The sequence below is a fragment of the Strongylocentrotus purpuratus genome, unplaced genomic scaffold, assembly GCF_000002235.5.
Source record: "Strongylocentrotus purpuratus isolate Spur 01 unplaced genomic scaffold, Spur_5.0 spur5_scaffold_21, whole genome shotgun sequence".
NCBI classification, from domain to species: Eukaryota; Metazoa; Echinodermata; class Echinoidea; order Camarodonta; family Strongylocentrotidae; genus Strongylocentrotus; species Strongylocentrotus purpuratus.
This window is the reverse complement of record NW_022145607.1, coordinates 36,326,035-36,342,808: the sequence shown is the minus strand read 5'-3', so window position 1 is coordinate 36,342,808 and position 16,774 is coordinate 36,326,035. Positions and strand designations below refer to the sequence as shown.

General features: G+C 37.2%; 1 protein-coding gene across 1 annotated transcript; it reads left to right on the top strand.

Annotated features, from left to right (window-relative positions):
- Positions 1 to 1,065: 1,065 nt before the first annotated feature.
- On the top strand, positions 1,066 to 9,449 carry LOC115928058 (monocarboxylate transporter 7-like). Its single transcript, XM_030994682.1, has 4 exons — positions 1,066 to 1,370; positions 4,240 to 4,380; positions 6,225 to 7,349; positions 8,122 to 9,449. The coding sequence occupies exons 1-4, from the start codon at positions 1,124 to 1,126 to the stop codon at positions 8,253 to 8,255; spliced, it is 1,647 nt and encodes a 548-aa protein (XP_030850542.1). The 5' UTR covers positions 1,066 to 1,123; the 3' UTR covers positions 8,256 to 9,449.
- Positions 9,450 to 16,774: the final 7,325 nt, after the last annotated feature.

Below are 16,774 nucleotides of genomic sequence, written 5' to 3'. Positions count from 1 at the left end.
CAAGAGTCGCGTGGCGGGAAGGTTGAATAACAGTAGGGCGTTGGTCATTGACTGCTATCTAACGAGGCAGTGCGGACCACCCGATATTAAAAATTCTAAAAGAATTTTTCCTTCTTTACAGATTCTTTAGGAAAGTTGAATTTCTTGCTTATGTTCTGCATGACTAGATGGTGCCAGGGCTTCGCAACCTTGCCTTAACAGGAGATGTGTGACAATTGCCTTAGTTTGCTTACAAGTTTGGTTCGACAGGTGGAGTAGTTCAATAGATTATGCTTAAAAGGTTGGCTTGACAGGTGTAAGAACGCACATTGACGAAAAGAGGTGTTCTTTTCATATGCATAATTTTGCATACGTAAGTATTTTGAGAAGGTATGTATCAAATTTCATTATCCAAGATAACCTGTGTGTAGTGTTACTTGGTGCCAGTAAACGAGACGTCCGCAGCCGTCCTAGATGAGCGGTGCTCCCCTAAGTGTTTGGAAAGTAATTTATATGTTTTCTTCAGCAGGTGGGTGAAAGCGCGATGGAAAATAATTTATTTTCGTTTGAACAGCGTGAATTAGAAAATAAGGAGAATGATAAACAGTGTGGGCATTATTAACTTTCGTGATCTTTGATTCCCAAATCTACTGGTCTACATACATTACAGATATAATGCATGAGAGTAAGTCTGACATAAATTGTGCTCTTTAAGATATACCTTTACGTCTGGCTCCACTTAACACTTATATTAGTTGGGTGATCGTTTGATTGGTTAGTTGGTGGGTTGGTGTGGTGGTTGATTGATTTATTAATTGATTGGTTGATTGTTTGATTATTTTTTTGGGTTAGTTGGTTTGTTGGTTGTTTGAATGTTTGATTAAATGTTTGAATGATTGGTTGATCGATTGATTGATTTTTTTCTTCAGATTTGAATGATTTATTCTACAGTAAACATTCACCATATTGCCATATTGTATGATTAATTAATTGATTAACCCATTATAGATCAGTTTAATGATGATTCATTTTATTAATTTAATTTGATTAGATTTATTGATTGATTGATACACTTAATCTGTTCGGAGTAGAATACAATGACATTTCAGATGTACACGTCGTTTATAGGTGAGAACAGTTTACTATGTATTCTCTTGTACGACTACTTTGCTTGCAGAAAATAATGGAGTCATCAAGAGGACAAGAGATCTCCATTTTAAACTGGAAGTGGGGTTACGTCATCGTACTATGCAAATTCATGACAGAAATGGCGATTGGGATCACCAAGGCTTTCGGCGTTCTCCTCCCAGTGATGGTTGAAAGATTCAACAGAAATTACGCCACAGTAGGCTTCATCTGCAGTTTACCCGGTACAATCATGCTCTTTTCAGGTGAATTATTTGATTCTTTTTTATATATATTCTTTAAAGTACAAAGACTCTATTTTTCCAATTAAATGTATCCGAATTTGTAACGTATTCATAATGGCCTTCCATACCGCGCCCCTCCATGTACACACACCCGAACACCCATCAATAATTACCCAGTTAAAGCCCTCATAACACCAAACTAGTTCTCACTACATGCTGGAAAATGTTGCTAAACGGGCTCAAATTGTGTGCGAAGGGAGTGAACGTAGTATCAACTGTTTACGATCTGGACGGGCTCGGACTTGCTAGGACGGTGAGGGTGTTTGTTTTGATAATTTCTTATGTATTTCATTGTTTTTGTTTTTTTACTTTTGTATTTTATTGTTTTTGTTGTTTTATTTCATTTCTAACTACACTTCAACTATTTTGACTCCCAAAACAACCAAATTTGCGATGTTTTTATAAAGATTCCTTTTCTTTGATTCATGTAATGCCATATAAATTAATACAATTACATTTTGTCAAAGAATAACAAGAATTTAGCCTCCTGTTTCTTTGTGTGAGAGTTTACTAGGCGCTGTTGATTTATTCGAATTTGTTTTTAAATCTCAGACAATACACAAAGTAGCGCTCGAAAATTTGGCGTCTTACTATAAAAATGTGGATGTCTTGGAACTCATCTAGGAACTTAAGGACCAGGGCTCAAATTAATTGTTTGTCTACGGGGGCTCTCCCCCCCCCCCCCCCCAAAAAAAAAAATAGAGCCCCCGTGAGCCTTCTCACGGGGGCTCTTTTATTACTGACGGGGGCTCTTTTTTATAGAAATATCCATTGAATTGGTACCTATGATACTCCTCAATTATTTGTTATTTCATCATTATCATTTCAATCAGCATTTTCTCTCTTACAAATTTACAAGCTACATAGCTGTTACTGGCCTGTGTATATAATATATACGCATACAACACTGATCTTTATGATGTCTTTAACGTGACATATCTTCTTCTCCCCTTGCAAACAAAAAAGAAAACAAGGTCATTAAAAGGGATTAAGCGACAAATAATGATTTTGATTCAAATTGATGCGAATATTTGTTTGAATAAGCACTGCTATTCACCCGAATCTTCTTTGTAAAAATAACTTTTACAAATCTCAGCCATGCTTACTGAGTTGAGACGTTCCATTCAATTTAAAATACCCATTACATAATACACTTCTCCTTATCTCAAAGTGATCTTACAGCACAGTGGCAGAATTGCATGGCTGAGATTTGTAAAAGTCGTTTTTACAAAGAAGATTCTGGTGAAAAGCATTGCTTATTCAAAAAAAGATCCTTGCATCAATTTGTATCACGATGATTATTTGTCGCATGGTCTTTTTATTAAATAACCTTGTTTTCTGTTTTGTTTGCAGAGGGAGAAGAAGCTATGTCACGTTAAGAAATCATAAAGATCAGTTGTATTATGCGTATATACATATGATACCAGAACAAATGTTGATTATCAGAATGTCATTTTGGAATACCTCTATACAAATACCACATTGTATTTACCCCGTATCAGTATTAGTATGATCCAATATAAAGCTATTATTCTTTATTTAATTCAGTATAATGCTTTTCCTCAAAAATAGTTTTGCTATTTTTTTAGGGTTGAGACGCTATGAAATGGTTTCAAATGTACATTACATGAACCCTGAACCATTGCAAAATGATGGTGGTTCTCTCTCTCTCTCTCTATTTTAATCATGCATTATTAACTACATATAAAGCAGCAACCAAAAACTTAGGGTTATCTGAGATAGGTGAAAGTAAGAGTTAAAAAGAAAGTCATGCTAAAACGGCGCTTCGCCCCCTGAAAAAAATAAAATAGATTAGTAGTCCTCCTCTCCAGCATCCCCCTCCCCCCCCCGCTTTAATTTAATATCACATTTGCACTTGGCAGCCCAAGGGGGCCGGGGGGTGGGAGGAGGGGTTAAACCCCCTAACCCCCCCCCCCCCCCCCGTATATCTGCCCATGTTACCATATCATTCCACGACATTTTGGTCTTCCTCTTCTCCTCAAAAGGGAATTTTAGATTTGCGTGGACGTGGACGTGTTTCGTCCTTTTAAGGCACTGGCAGTCACATGTGACGTCCTTTTAAGCACTGGCAGTGCCTTAAAAGGAGGTCACACGTTGCAGTCCACGTTCTCATCGTGCAAATCTAAAAGTCCCTAATATTGATTTACTGGTTGAGGTTCATTATTTGCTGACAACGAAAAACTTCTCCAGGCCATGACCATGTTTCTGCCCTTGCGCGATCGCCTCCAGCTCCAGCAGACATGGCGCGGCAGCATGCACACGCACCGCTACTAACGGCGCAGTAGGCCTATAACCACTGCTGACGGCGGCACTGCACTGCGAGCCGAATCGGTAATAATAGGCCTACTCATAAAACGAGAAATCTTGCACGCTAATCTTAGTTCCATTTCATTGGTTTAAGGTTTGAAAATTGAAACTTAATATTGTGTTAAAGTTATAACAGAAAAGATAATCTTTATTTTATAATTCCACCGGGGCGATTTTTAATTTTGCAATCGCCCCCGTGAGCAACCTGACGGGGGCGATTTTGTAGCTCACGGGGGCGAATCGCCCACCGCCCCCGTGTATTTTGAGCGCTGTTAAGGACCGTAGACTCCTCTCGTGTCACTTTTACCGAAATAAGCAAAAAATAAGAAAGTTATCAACTGGTGATATCGACAGGTGCCAGTGTATCCCCACTAGGAAGTTATGTATACATATGATTATCCTCGTTTCACAGGTCTTACAACCCCCCCCCCCCGCACACAAACACACTCACTCTAAACACAATGTGTCTTTAATTTCAATAATTTAATCAATGTCCATGCAGGTCCTTTCGTTTCCTTAGTCCTCCAGAGGGTAGATCATCGAATCGTTGCCATGATAGGAGGGGTAATAAGTGGGGTCTTTCTGGTAGCTTGCGGTTTCATTTCCAACATTACCGGACTTGGTTTCATGCTGGCACTCACAGGTAAGTCATATTAGGAGGGGTTATAAATGGGTTTGTCTGGTATAATGTGGTTTCATCTCCAACATGTACCGGTCTTGGTATCACCCTGGCGCCCGCAGGTATTGTCATATTAGGAGGGGTTATAATGGGTGTGTCTGGTATCAAGTGGTTTCATTTTAAACATACAACCGCCGTTGGTGTCACCCTGGCACTCACAGGTATGTCATAATAGGAGGGGGTAATAAATTGGGTGGAATGTGGTGTTATCTCGAACATTACCGGTCCCGGGCACTCACAAATACAATAGAAGGGGTAATAAATGGGGTGTCATGTGTAGTATCATGTGGCTTTATCTTTAACATTGCCGGTCTTTGTATCACCAATCATGGCACGTACATGTGTGTGATAATTGGAAGGGGTAATATATTGGGTGTGTCTCCCTGGCACTCACAGGTATGTCATAATATAGGAGGGGTAATAAATGGGAGTGTCTGCAGGGGCGTCGCCAAACGGGGGGTGTGGGGGTGCGACACCCCCACCTGTCAGGTAAAATTGGTAAAATTGCGCTGCTGTCGACAAAAAAAAGAAAAGGGGGAGGGAAGAAAAGAGAGGAAAGGGAAAGAAAAGAAAAGAAAAAAAGAAAAGAAAAGAAAAGAAAGAAACGAAAAGAAAGAAAAGAAAGGAAAAGAAAGGAAAGAAAAGAAAAAAAAGAGAGGAGAGGAAAAAAAGGAAAAGGAAGAAAAGAAAGAAAAAGAAAAAAAGAAGAAAAAAGAGAAAAGAGAAACAAAAGAAACAGGGGTGAAAGAGAGGAGAGAGGGGGTGGTAAGAGCCTGAGAGAGGAGGAGTGGGAGTAAAAGAGAGAGGGGGTTGTTGGGTGGAGTCGTCTCGTCGGGCAACAAAGACACGGGTAAATATGTTGCTGTGCCGGGTCTTCTTGCTCGATCCTCGTGTACTATATCAATGCAAAAGTTTTAAGTCGATGAGATGGAAATTGTCAGTCGGCCGACAAGTTTTTTTCCCTACGAACTGTGACTTTTTATCCGCTGTGACGACTTCGACGGTGACTACTAGTACAACTACAATACTTGTATTTTCTTGAAGTTTCACTTTCCTATATAAATATCCGTTAAAGAAATCAGAGGTTTACAATTTTCGGGGAAACTCAATACAAACAACGGTACGACGAATCGTCAAAAATTCCGCGCTTCGCGCGGGAGGGGAAAACTTCATTTAGACGAGTCGAGAACGGTACAACGAATCGTTTGCTTTCTCTCATAACTTAAGGAAACTTCAAAGCTTCCGCGCTTCGCGCTAAAGGGGGTAACTGAATTCAGACAAATTAGGGTGTAAATTTATTCAGACAAATTAGGGTTAACAGTCGAAAACGGTACAACGAATCGTCTGCTTTCTCTAATAATTCAATGAAACGTCAAAACTTCCGCTGCGTACAGTCATGGTTCAGTGACGGAGCAATGGCCTCATAACTGTGAGGCCCCAGGATCAAAACCGTGTCGATGTGCTATATTAGTGCCCTTTTGTGGGGGCATTAATCCTCATTACTGTCATGTATGACTTAAAGGCGTAGGTCCCCTATTTGATAAGCATAGTAGCATACACATGCTTTAGCATTCACGCAAAACACACATTGTCAAATAATTATTCAATAAAATCTGAAAATGTATACTATTATCTAGATCTATTATTTTTAAATTATTTTTAAAATCATTCCATGAATTGGGGTAAAACAAAAATATTCCAACTATATGAGCGACAGTGTAGTAGCGAGCAATGATATCTTTAGCATTAATCTGCAATATGTTTCACTAATGCTACTTTTTAACAACACTTTGTTATCTCATTGACAGGAATTGGCCGATGTTGTGTCTACTTACCGATTGCTCTCCTGATGAACCAGTATTTCAAAAGGAATTTTGTTCTAATAAACACCATAGCATCATATGGTTCAACAGTAGGCGTAATGTTCCTACCCGTTATCGCTGAGCGATCTTTAGAAGCGTACGGTTACTCTGGAGTTTTCATGATTCTTGGAGCAATCATGTTTCATAAGGTTGCAGGGGGAGCGGCCATTCGGAAACCAATCTTCAGCGTGAAAGATAACACCACTGGACAAAGTGGTAGTGATCAAGATCCGTCGGAGGTGATCCGTTATGAGCTGTCGGAGGATGACGACGAGGAAGATGGTATAGAAGGAGGTGATCAAATGACAACATTGAAAGATGAATCGACAAACGATACGGTCCAGGCCCAGGCAGAAAGCCGTTCTGACATCAAGGAAAACTCTGAAAGTACGGACACACAAAATGCTGCAATCGTAATATATGATATAAAAAGATCCGATGAGGGTGAGGGGGGTTTAAATGAAGATGATAACTGTGAGGAGCACGTTTCTTTGCTAAAAAGTGCATGCGATCATCCTGGTGAGGTGGGTGATCTTCTCAATGCCTCAAGATCTGGTCAAGATGATAGTGAGAAAAATTATTTCTGCACATCATTTATATCTCGCTGCAAACTGTTTATGACCGAGGAAGCCTTGTTCTTAATGTGCCTCCCAGCGACTTACTTTCGTGCCTATTCGTTCGAAGCCTGGGTGTTGTACCTAGTGCCTCACGCAGAGCAGTTAGGCATCACCCCATCTCGAGCTGTCTTCTTGTCTTCAATTGGTGGAATCGGTGGGATTATAGGCAGAACCATTGCAGTCATTCTCCTCATTAAGAAAGTACACATGTTCAAAATCTACATCATCGTTGGTTTTCTTACCAGCTTGTCATTTTTCTTTGATTTCGTCGGCGAATCATTCATCATTCGTTCAGTTTGGGCATTTCTTCAGGGCCTCTGCTTTTTTGTACTGGATACTGCAGACGCAACCTTTCTTAAATTGACGTTGGTAGATGAAAACAACTTCAGTTTCGGCCTTGGACTGGCGCTGTTAATACACGGTTCCGGTAATATCTCGGCAGGGTTACTCACAGGTAGACAAATATCTTGACACTCTGGAATAATATTAAATTCAAGCTTTGTATATTATTATCCCAAAGCTGATTAAGACTAGAGAATGCCTCTTTTTATTACAACTTCTTTTGTCAGATCAATTTTCAATTTATTTTTTATCCAACATGTTAACGATATACAGTCAGACATAAGCTATCAAGATAATAAACGAAAGAATATCTTCAATAAAGTACAAGGCCTCGTACAATAGAACACCATGCAGTTCGTTGTTAATTCATAGATTTTCCTAGTAGGGATGGTTCAGTTGTTTAAAGTGTCTCTAAAACCCACATCAGGGTTTCCTCTTCCATCTCACAAAAACGAGTTCTATTAACATTTCACTCTGTTTCGAGACTCGTGAAAATCCATAATCAGTGGAATGCAATGCAATTTGTCATTTAATTCTCTAATATCTAAACGAGGTGGTATTTTTCCATTTATTTATTGTTGATATGCTTTATATTTATTTTTTTAACATAATTTTGTTAAACTTTTTTTACAAATCCGAAATGGTAAGCCTGTCATTTTCTTAGACCAAATTTAGTGATTAGTATTTCGCCTAGGATTTTCCACACTATGAGGGACTTGAAATTAAAACAATGAAGCTATTTCAGTTTTACTCTAAAATATTTCTGATATTTTCAAATAGAACCTTTAAACACTCAAAGATCTGGACAATTCATCGCCTATTATTTTGTGTTATCCAAGCTAGCAATTTTTTTCTATTATTTCTTAATCTATTCTCCCATGCAGGAGCTTTGTTTGACGTCATCCAGTCTTATACCATCGTCTTCATGATGACTGGATTCCCTGTTTTGTTCTTCACCATCAACACTGTAGTCATATCGGTACTGTTAAACAGGAGAGTCAAGTCCAAACACGTTTAGCATCGCTCCAGGCATGATTAATTGAAATGAATCCTCTCTTCATCCAGGAGCTTTGTTTGACGCCATCTTATCTTATACCATCGTCTTCATGATCACTGCTATACTTGTTGTGTTAACTCACCATTACATCATAGTCATATCGGTACCGTTGTTAAACAGGAGAGTGAAATATATATTTGTTATGACTTTAGCATCGCTGAAAGTTTGATTGTGCTTTAATTTAAGGAGTTAAGGCTAAAATCCAACTCTAGATAGAAAACATTACTCGATCTCGTTTGTGGACATAATTATGTTCCGCTGTTACCACGTATGGCGTCATCGAATCACTTAGAAAATCCAAAGATGTTTAAAAAAACTCCTCCCAACCAATTAATTTTGTCGTACAACCCTACTTTGTATTTTTGTCGATCATACTTATTGAATTGTTGGGTTGTTCCAGTGTTGATGTTTTTATGTGACCGTGTAAAGAAATGGAATCAAGCCAGCATAATCTTGCTTTGACAACATAGATATCACAAGGTTTAGATAGCTTGAGTTAAACCAAATTGAACATAAAATTCAAAGTGATTCGTCATGAATCATTTGCTTCAGCAGACAAGCCTGTTATGATATAAATGTTGTATTATGAACAATGATATGTCCTGAATACACTAATCAGATATGGCACTGGTTTTTTTAAACATATACCAAATTTGTCCACAAAAGGGTCAAAAATGAAATTATATTTACTTACTGTAAACGTGTATTTTTAGGATCAGGACTATTCGTGTTTTTGAGAAATGCAAATTTCGGAGCTTAATCTATTTCCCTATTTATTCACCAGATATGAATACTTCGAGTTCTTACCATTTTATTGTGAACTTTAGCATATCTAATAACTGTGATATAAAACTCATTTGCTATTAACTACACCAACAGCTATGTTGGTCTTTAAGAATATGTTTCAGAGAGTATTCCTGCAAATTTTTGAGTTTTTATCTTGAACAATAAAGATTTTGTATCCCTTGAAAGTGAAAAATAGCTCTAAATTAGGGTTTTGACAATAACGAGTTTTTATTTCAATAGGTAAAGTGCTTTTTTCTTGGGTCAAACTTATTTTAATATAAGAACCGATGATATAAGATAAATATATACCCAAAAATTGGGAACCAGTGCATTGCTTAATAATTTTCATATGTCACACCACTGGTGTTTCGGACGTTACACACTGTTAACATCATAACTTTATTCAAGTTAGTTGCTTTCTTTAGGTATTATTGACCTAAGTTACATTAATTGTTAAAATAAAATACATTTATGGAAAAAATTGTCCAGTTTTGATTAGTTTAGCACATAAACCTAGTTTGTCATCATCGACTACCCGATTTATGTAAGGTATACTGTGCATTTCAAGAACGTGTAGTTATAAATGCTTATGTAACCTACTAAATAGTTCAGATTGACCATACAATCTTTGGTTATATGACATCATTTGGAACAATCTCTGTAAAAATGAAAACCTGATGATTTGCAAACACACAGCGATGTAAATAGCAGGAGAAGAGGTTGAAAAATTGAAATTTGCTATTCTCACATCTGTCTTTGCCCCTCATTTAAACTAGTTAAAGTATGAAAATGTCCGTTAACAGTTTAATGTAACGTCCGAAACGTGCTGACAGCATACCAGAAAGTGCTGTTAAAATGGCTGAATATTTTGTATGAGTCACTTTTATTGAGATTTTTTCTGATAAATTACAATTAAGGATATACTTAAGCAGCCAGCCATGCCTTGCATCACAAAGTGTGGCTTCAATATTTTGGGTTTTATAAGTCAATTTTGCAGAAAATTAAGATATTGTACGGAGAATTTGATTTTTGCATCATATTTCTTCATATTTTTATATTTAAATCTAAACAAAATTATCAAAATAGTGTTTTTAACAGGAGTATGCATTTTGAAATCGTAACTTGCACATATGATCGAAAATTAGTTGAAATTTGATAACTATGTGTTAACAATCAAATAGTGTAACGTCCGAAACACCCTTCTTGAGCTTACATAAAATTATTGGATTTGAAAGACCTGATATGTGTTTTGACTTGTGTTAAGACTTATAATAACTTATTTCATAATGATTTATTCACTCCAGATACCCTAAAATATAGATTATCATCATTTAATTGATATTTTTTGTTTTGGACGTTACATTTGTTTCGGACGTTACAACTGTTAACGGAAAATTGGTTTTAACTATAAAATAGTATTGTAGTGATGTATTGGAAATTTCTTTTTTTTTTAGTGGGTAGCCGCAATGAAATATTTAAAAAATGTTACGATAGATAGATCCTGCAGTTCATATATTTTCTGCTACTTCAAATTGAAAGTTGTTTCGGACGTTACAAAATTGTTTACGGAAAATGAAACAACTTTTTCAAATTTTAAGTATATTTCTAATATAAGCGCTACTATAATTAAATTATATTTTCTTTTAATTTAATGACTTGCAGTAACTAATAAGCTTATTCAAAACATATACAATCTCAATAATGTATTGTTCTAGTGGGTTAAATGAGGGTCTTCATTGTTTACGGAAAATGTAACGTCCGAGACACAATTTTCAATTGCACTGTTCCATCAAGATACAGGAGTTAATTCAGATTACTGTTCTTTAAGATCCAGCCATGCTCATTAATCATCAATAGAAAAAAAACATATTGTTTGTAGCTATATATTTTTTTCGGCTCCAACCAAAAAGGTATGTCAATTTTGTTACGAAATTCCGTAAACAATTTGCTGTTCAGGGATACCTCTCGCACATAAGGCAACGTTGGCAAATTTTCATTAAGCTATGGGAGGTCAATCTAGGTCAATGCTACAAGAAAAAGTTGTAACTGATTTCTACTTCGTTATCTTTGTAAAGTTTCAGGCTCTCAAAGGGCCATTTAGCTATTTGGTCATAGTTATAAAAAAACAGTGCCATATGTCAAATTCAAAGTCTGTTAAGTTAGGATACACATTGGGTTCTTTTGAATATGTCATTTTGACTTATGCTGCCTTGTTTTTCTTTTTTGTAATATGTATTTTGTTTGTTTATGGAGGAGAGTAATGTAAATTGAAGAATATTTGATGTAATACCTGTATCAGGTAACGTGAAAGTAAATTTAGTAATAGTAATATCTCATATATTGTAGATGTTCATGTACATGTATGTGAGAGGTAACCCAATAAACAGAACACTAAAAAATAACCTCTTTTGGGAATGTATTTTAATTGATTTTAAAGTATGGTGCCTTTTGAACTAGATTTAAACGTTATCGACACGTGTCTTCATTTAAATACAAAAGGTACTCCTGTTCACGTTTTCATCGACTGGAGTAACGTGATTCCACTAACCTCTGTAAATCAAGTGTTTATGACCAAATAACCACTTGACCAAGCAACGAGTTTTGTATCGGTTAACCGATGGTGGTGATAAATAAGTAATTATTTGGTCTTTTAAGCACCTTTATCGATCATTTCACAGGTTATCCAAGGTTGATCGTAATAATCACGTTACTAGCACCGGCTAATCGTCTTATTGTTCTGTCCGTGAATCTCTGGTTGTGTCAAATTAGTAATTCTTAGGTGTCTGAAAACACCCTTTTGAATGGTTTCAAAGTTACCATAACTTTCTTGGTGATGATCACGTGGCTCAAGCTGATTACTAATCTAAGCTGTGAATCCGTGATATTTAGGTGTGAAAAATCAGTAATTATTAGGTGTCTTAAAACACCTTTTTAAATGGTAGTCAAGGTTGCCATAAGTTCCGCGGTGATGATCTCGTGACTCAAACGGATTATTAATATAAGCTGGGCATCCGTGATTTCCAGGTGTGAAAATTAGTAATTCTTAGGTGTCTGAAAACACCCTTTTGATCGGTTTCAAAGTTACCATAACTTTCTTGGTGGTGATCACGTGGCTAAAACTGATTACTAATCTAAGCTGTGAATTCGTGATATTTAGGTGTGAAAAATTAGTCATTATTAGGTGTCTTGAAACACCTGTTTTTAAATGGTAGTCAAAGTTGCCATAAGTACCACGGTGATGATCTTGTGACTAAAACTGATTACTAATCTTAGATGTGAATCCGTGATATTTAGGTGTGAACAATGAGTTTTTCTTGGGTGTCTTGATGGTTTCACAGTTACCATTTAAGTTCCGCGGTGATAATCCCGTGACTGTTGGCATATTTCTATTTGCACCAGTTGATAACTGACTGTTGGCATATTTTCATCACACCAGTTGATTACTGGTCCGTGTGCATATTTTCAGTTGCGCCAGTTGATGACTGACTGTTGGTATATTTCTAGTTGAACCATCTGACACCAATTAATTTGCATATTGAGTATGGGATGCGTACATAATGACATTGCAACGAGGAACGCTAAGGCTGCGGTGGAGGCACGTAAAGCACTCCAGGCCCGGAAGGTTTTTGAGAAGCCTCTTGGAGTAGGCCAGTATGTTCTAGTCCGACGACATGGATTCAGGGGTCGATCAAAGATAGCCGATTACTGGGAGGAAGAACCTTTTATGGTGGTAAAGCAGCCCTTTCCAGATCGCCCAGTCTACGTAGTAAGGAGCCATTTGGGCAAGGAGAGGGTCTTACACAGGACCCAGTTGAAACACTGCCCCTGGCTACCAGGGGGAGATGTAGACAAACAGTTAACGGAAGATGAAACTGAATCAGAAAGCCGAACACCTGTTGGTTATGTCCTACACTACCGCCAATGTCCAATTCAAACTGAATCTCCCAGGAGCCTTTCGGGAGGCACTAGTAGCTCTGGGGATTCCTCCTCTGGACCCCCGGGTAATGAAGATGAAGGCACTTGTGAGTCTGAAGTCGGTGTCTCTCATGTCGCCAGTCCTTGTCCCAGTAACAATGGGAGTGAATTGGAAAATGTACCAGTGGTGGCACAGACCGCCAATCCTTTGTCTCCAAAGGAACAACGGCTGGAGCAAAGGAGGTACCCTAGAAGAGCTACGCGTGGTGTACCTCCCCAGAGGTATACAAACTACACTTAGAGGAGATTAATTTGACCAGGCATCGATCGCATTGAATTCTTTAACCTAAATGACGAGGAAAAGGAGTGTTGTTTATTCATCTTTATTCAAGATAACATAATAATAAAGATGTGACATAAAACCCAGGACAGAGATTTGTATTACATTAGATGCATCTCATGCAGGCTTAAACAATTACAATACAAAATAACAAAAACAAAAATAATAATTATTTTCTTAGTTAGCAATGCCTCATAATGCATTTACATACCGTGGTCATATCTATCAATTTTTTCTTAATGAGTAATCAACCACGGGAACCTATCTCCATAGAGAGAGAGAGGGTTGAAGAGGGGAAGAGTGAGAGAGAGAGAAAGAGAGAGAGAAAGGGAGAGAGAAAGAGGGAGAGGGAGAGAAAGAGGTCTCGCTATTGCAAGTCGTACAAGGTAGTTAATGTTGTGATTGCCAGGTGCGTTCCGACCGGCTGTAAAAAATAACATACGACCTAAACAGTACGGTTTTCAAGATTTCATTTCTCAGTTGTGGATACCTTACTTTGCATTTACATGTTTTCAACATATCTATAAGTTTTTTTTTGTTGTCAGGAGTTGTCAAACCTCGGGAACCTATCTCTACACACAGTAATTTGGGAGTCCAGCCGGCTTCTGAGATATCATGTATTAGTCCGGCGTACCTGTCAAGCTTTCTTTGGTGGGCCTGTTGAATGTTGGTTTCAAATGGAATTGTCAACTCAAATATTTAACATTAATGAATTTGGTGTGCAACCTGGATTGTAGATGACTTTTTGGTCCAGTTTTACTCTCTGGCCATTTGTTGATCTAGGGCATGAACTACCATTTCGTCGCCTTTAACTTTAGATCTACTGTAGGCAAGGCAATGACATTTTTGGTAGAGTTCAGAGATAGTGGGAATATTAAGCCCCCTTGGGGCATGAACTACAGCAATATTGGCACCACACCGAGGGATGCCCATCCACTTTTTAATGTATTTGTCTAGAAGTGTATCTAGTTGTCCAAAGTGAGTTGCATGAAGGTCATGTACAGATAACATATATCTCATAGAGGAGAGAGCATAATCATTAAGAATTTTTAGCTTATACTCGTTTTTTTATGTTTACACTATCTATATTCGTGAGGGTACTATCAACCTTATCACGGATGAAATCATATGTTTTTGAAGTTTTCATCTTGAAAGTAATGTGAGATCCTAGAAATTTAATAGGATTTTTTTTGTACAGATGCAATTTGTTCCCTAGCTAAGGAAAAATCAATAACTGTTGGTTTACCGCCTGAAATTGATAAAGAACGACACTTCTTAGCTTTGACTGCTAAGCCCATACTACTGAGAAGTTTATTTACTTCTTGAACAAGTTTTTGATGATACCTTTTATTTTCAGTTAATGAGGAAAATGAGATACCTAATGCCTAGATTACTCATAATATATTGTATTATATTATATTGTATTGTAGTATGGTATTATAATATATTTTTGGTGATTATGTTTGTGTTCGGTTTCGCCTCTACACAATCATTTTGTATACTTAAGACACGAGTGAAAGTCCTGAGTATGGAAAAGACCTTTAATTGTGACTATATAAACAACCAAAAATATACCTATACATGTATGTATTTTTGGAAAGGTAACGTGATAATTTGTTTTTACATACTATAAAGATGTTGTTTCCATCTTTATTTGACCTCCCCCCCCCCCCCCCCCCCCCCCAACAAAAAAAGGGGGCGGGAAGAGGTAGGCTTAATCTGAATATATTCCTGATTTATCCTTTCATATTTTAAAAGTAACTTTTGCAAGACTAGTGAATTTGACAGTGAGAGCTATGACTGATGTATCATTTACGTGTCGTATATCATTCAAGTATCGTATACCTTTGCCAGACTGTAGTGATTTTGACAGTAGGAGCTATTTTTCGACTACCGGTAATGTGTCATGCAAGTGTCGTATACAGATTTGATATCCATCTAATGCAAGCTGCTAAACAATTTCAAGTTAAATGTTGTGACAAGGGAGGCATATATTTTATGTATGTCTTACTTACTTGTCTTTCTTTGTTATTGTTGTTACCTAGAATAAGTCGAATGCTAATAATGTATCATTTCCTTGCTTTGATTAGAAAACTATCATACGGAGTCTCTCCCATTCTTAGCCGATTTATATTTCTATGTTTTGTTATGAACAAAAAAAAAAAAAAAAAAAAAAAGGTTTGTGATAAAGAAATGGAACGAAACAAGCAAACATGCCAATTAGGACGATATCTATTTTATAAAGTACCTCCCAGATTGTTTGAGGTAGTATATAAATGTATGTTCTATGGAGATTATTCCTCTTAATTGATTTTATAGATATTGTTAATAATACATGTAATTGATGTTGAGAAATGGTTTTTGTTGCATTATGAGTCATCAAGGGACGATGACTATTTAAAGTGGGGAAGGATGTAAGGAGGTCGTTGGTGGCGGGCGTTAGAACCTTGACCTTCACCCCGTTCCCACCCCGCTTATAGGTAAGCAAGGTTTAGTTTTTATGTGTGTTTTAGTTGTTATATTTGATAATATTGCTATTATGTTTTGTTCATATCCTGGTTTAAACGAATTAGTATCATTATAAGGCTTACAAATATGTTCAAAGAACATGATATTTGTTAACAGAAAGGTGTAATTTAAGGCGATATTGTTGTTACGTAATGCTCAGAGGGTGTGACTTCTCAATGTACAAGTAGATTACACGTAGAGGAAATGGATGCGTAGGCTATGCCTGCACGGGTACGTGTAGAATGCATTTGTGTGTACGGTCGATTGGGCCTTGGAGTGTGACTATTGTAGTCGGGAACTTGGGCGCTAATGAATATGTATTAGGTTTTGGTGTAGAGAAACCTGATTAACGAAGAATTATGATCTTTTAAGTTTGATTAATTATGTTAGGAATTCGTTATTGATCCAGCTTATACACTTTGGGCATTTGCAATGTCTTAAGTTAATGTCATTAACGATTCAAATGTTTTAGTGTAGTGAGCACTGATTACCTATTTTTGTCATATTTTGAAAGATGTGTCGTTGTTTATTCTTGTAATTGATAACTGTTTGTCATTACTCGACCCCGTTCCCATCCCGCTTATAGCGGTGTGTCCTTTACAGAATAAAGAGCACCAACTCTACTCCTCAGGCTGCCATTGTCATCTGTATTGTCCGAGGCGAGGTCTACCCCTACTCATTCCGGCTACCCGTCACAATCCACCCACCAACATTAAGGCCAGCACTGTTTATTATTCTCATTCTTTTTCTCGTTCAGAGTGGTCGCAAGCAAGCACGTTCAACAGTATACCGATACTACATAAAGGCAATTTTTCCTTCTCTGCTCAATGCCTGAGAGGAATATTTCAATGCAAGTTTTCTTATAGAAATAACTGCGCGGTATGTGCAATTTTTTGATAAAACCGGCATGTATTCCATTGAGGTGTTAAAG

What these genes read in the sequence shown, in the direction of transcription:
- LOC115928058 (XM_030994682.1), top strand. Translation starts at nt 1,124, where the DNA reads ATGTATTCTCTTGTACGACTACTTTGCTTGCAGAAAATAATGGAGTCA. An exon ending in TACAATCATGCTCTTTTCAG is followed by an intron (nt 1,371 to 4,239) that starts GTGAATTATTTG and finishes ATGTCCATGCAG; the next exon opens with GTCCTTTCGTTTCCTTAGTC. An exon ending in CTCGGCAGGGTTACTCACAG is followed by an intron (nt 7,350 to 8,121) that starts GTAGACAAATAT and finishes TCTCCCATGCAG; the next exon opens with GAGCTTTGTTTGACGTCATC.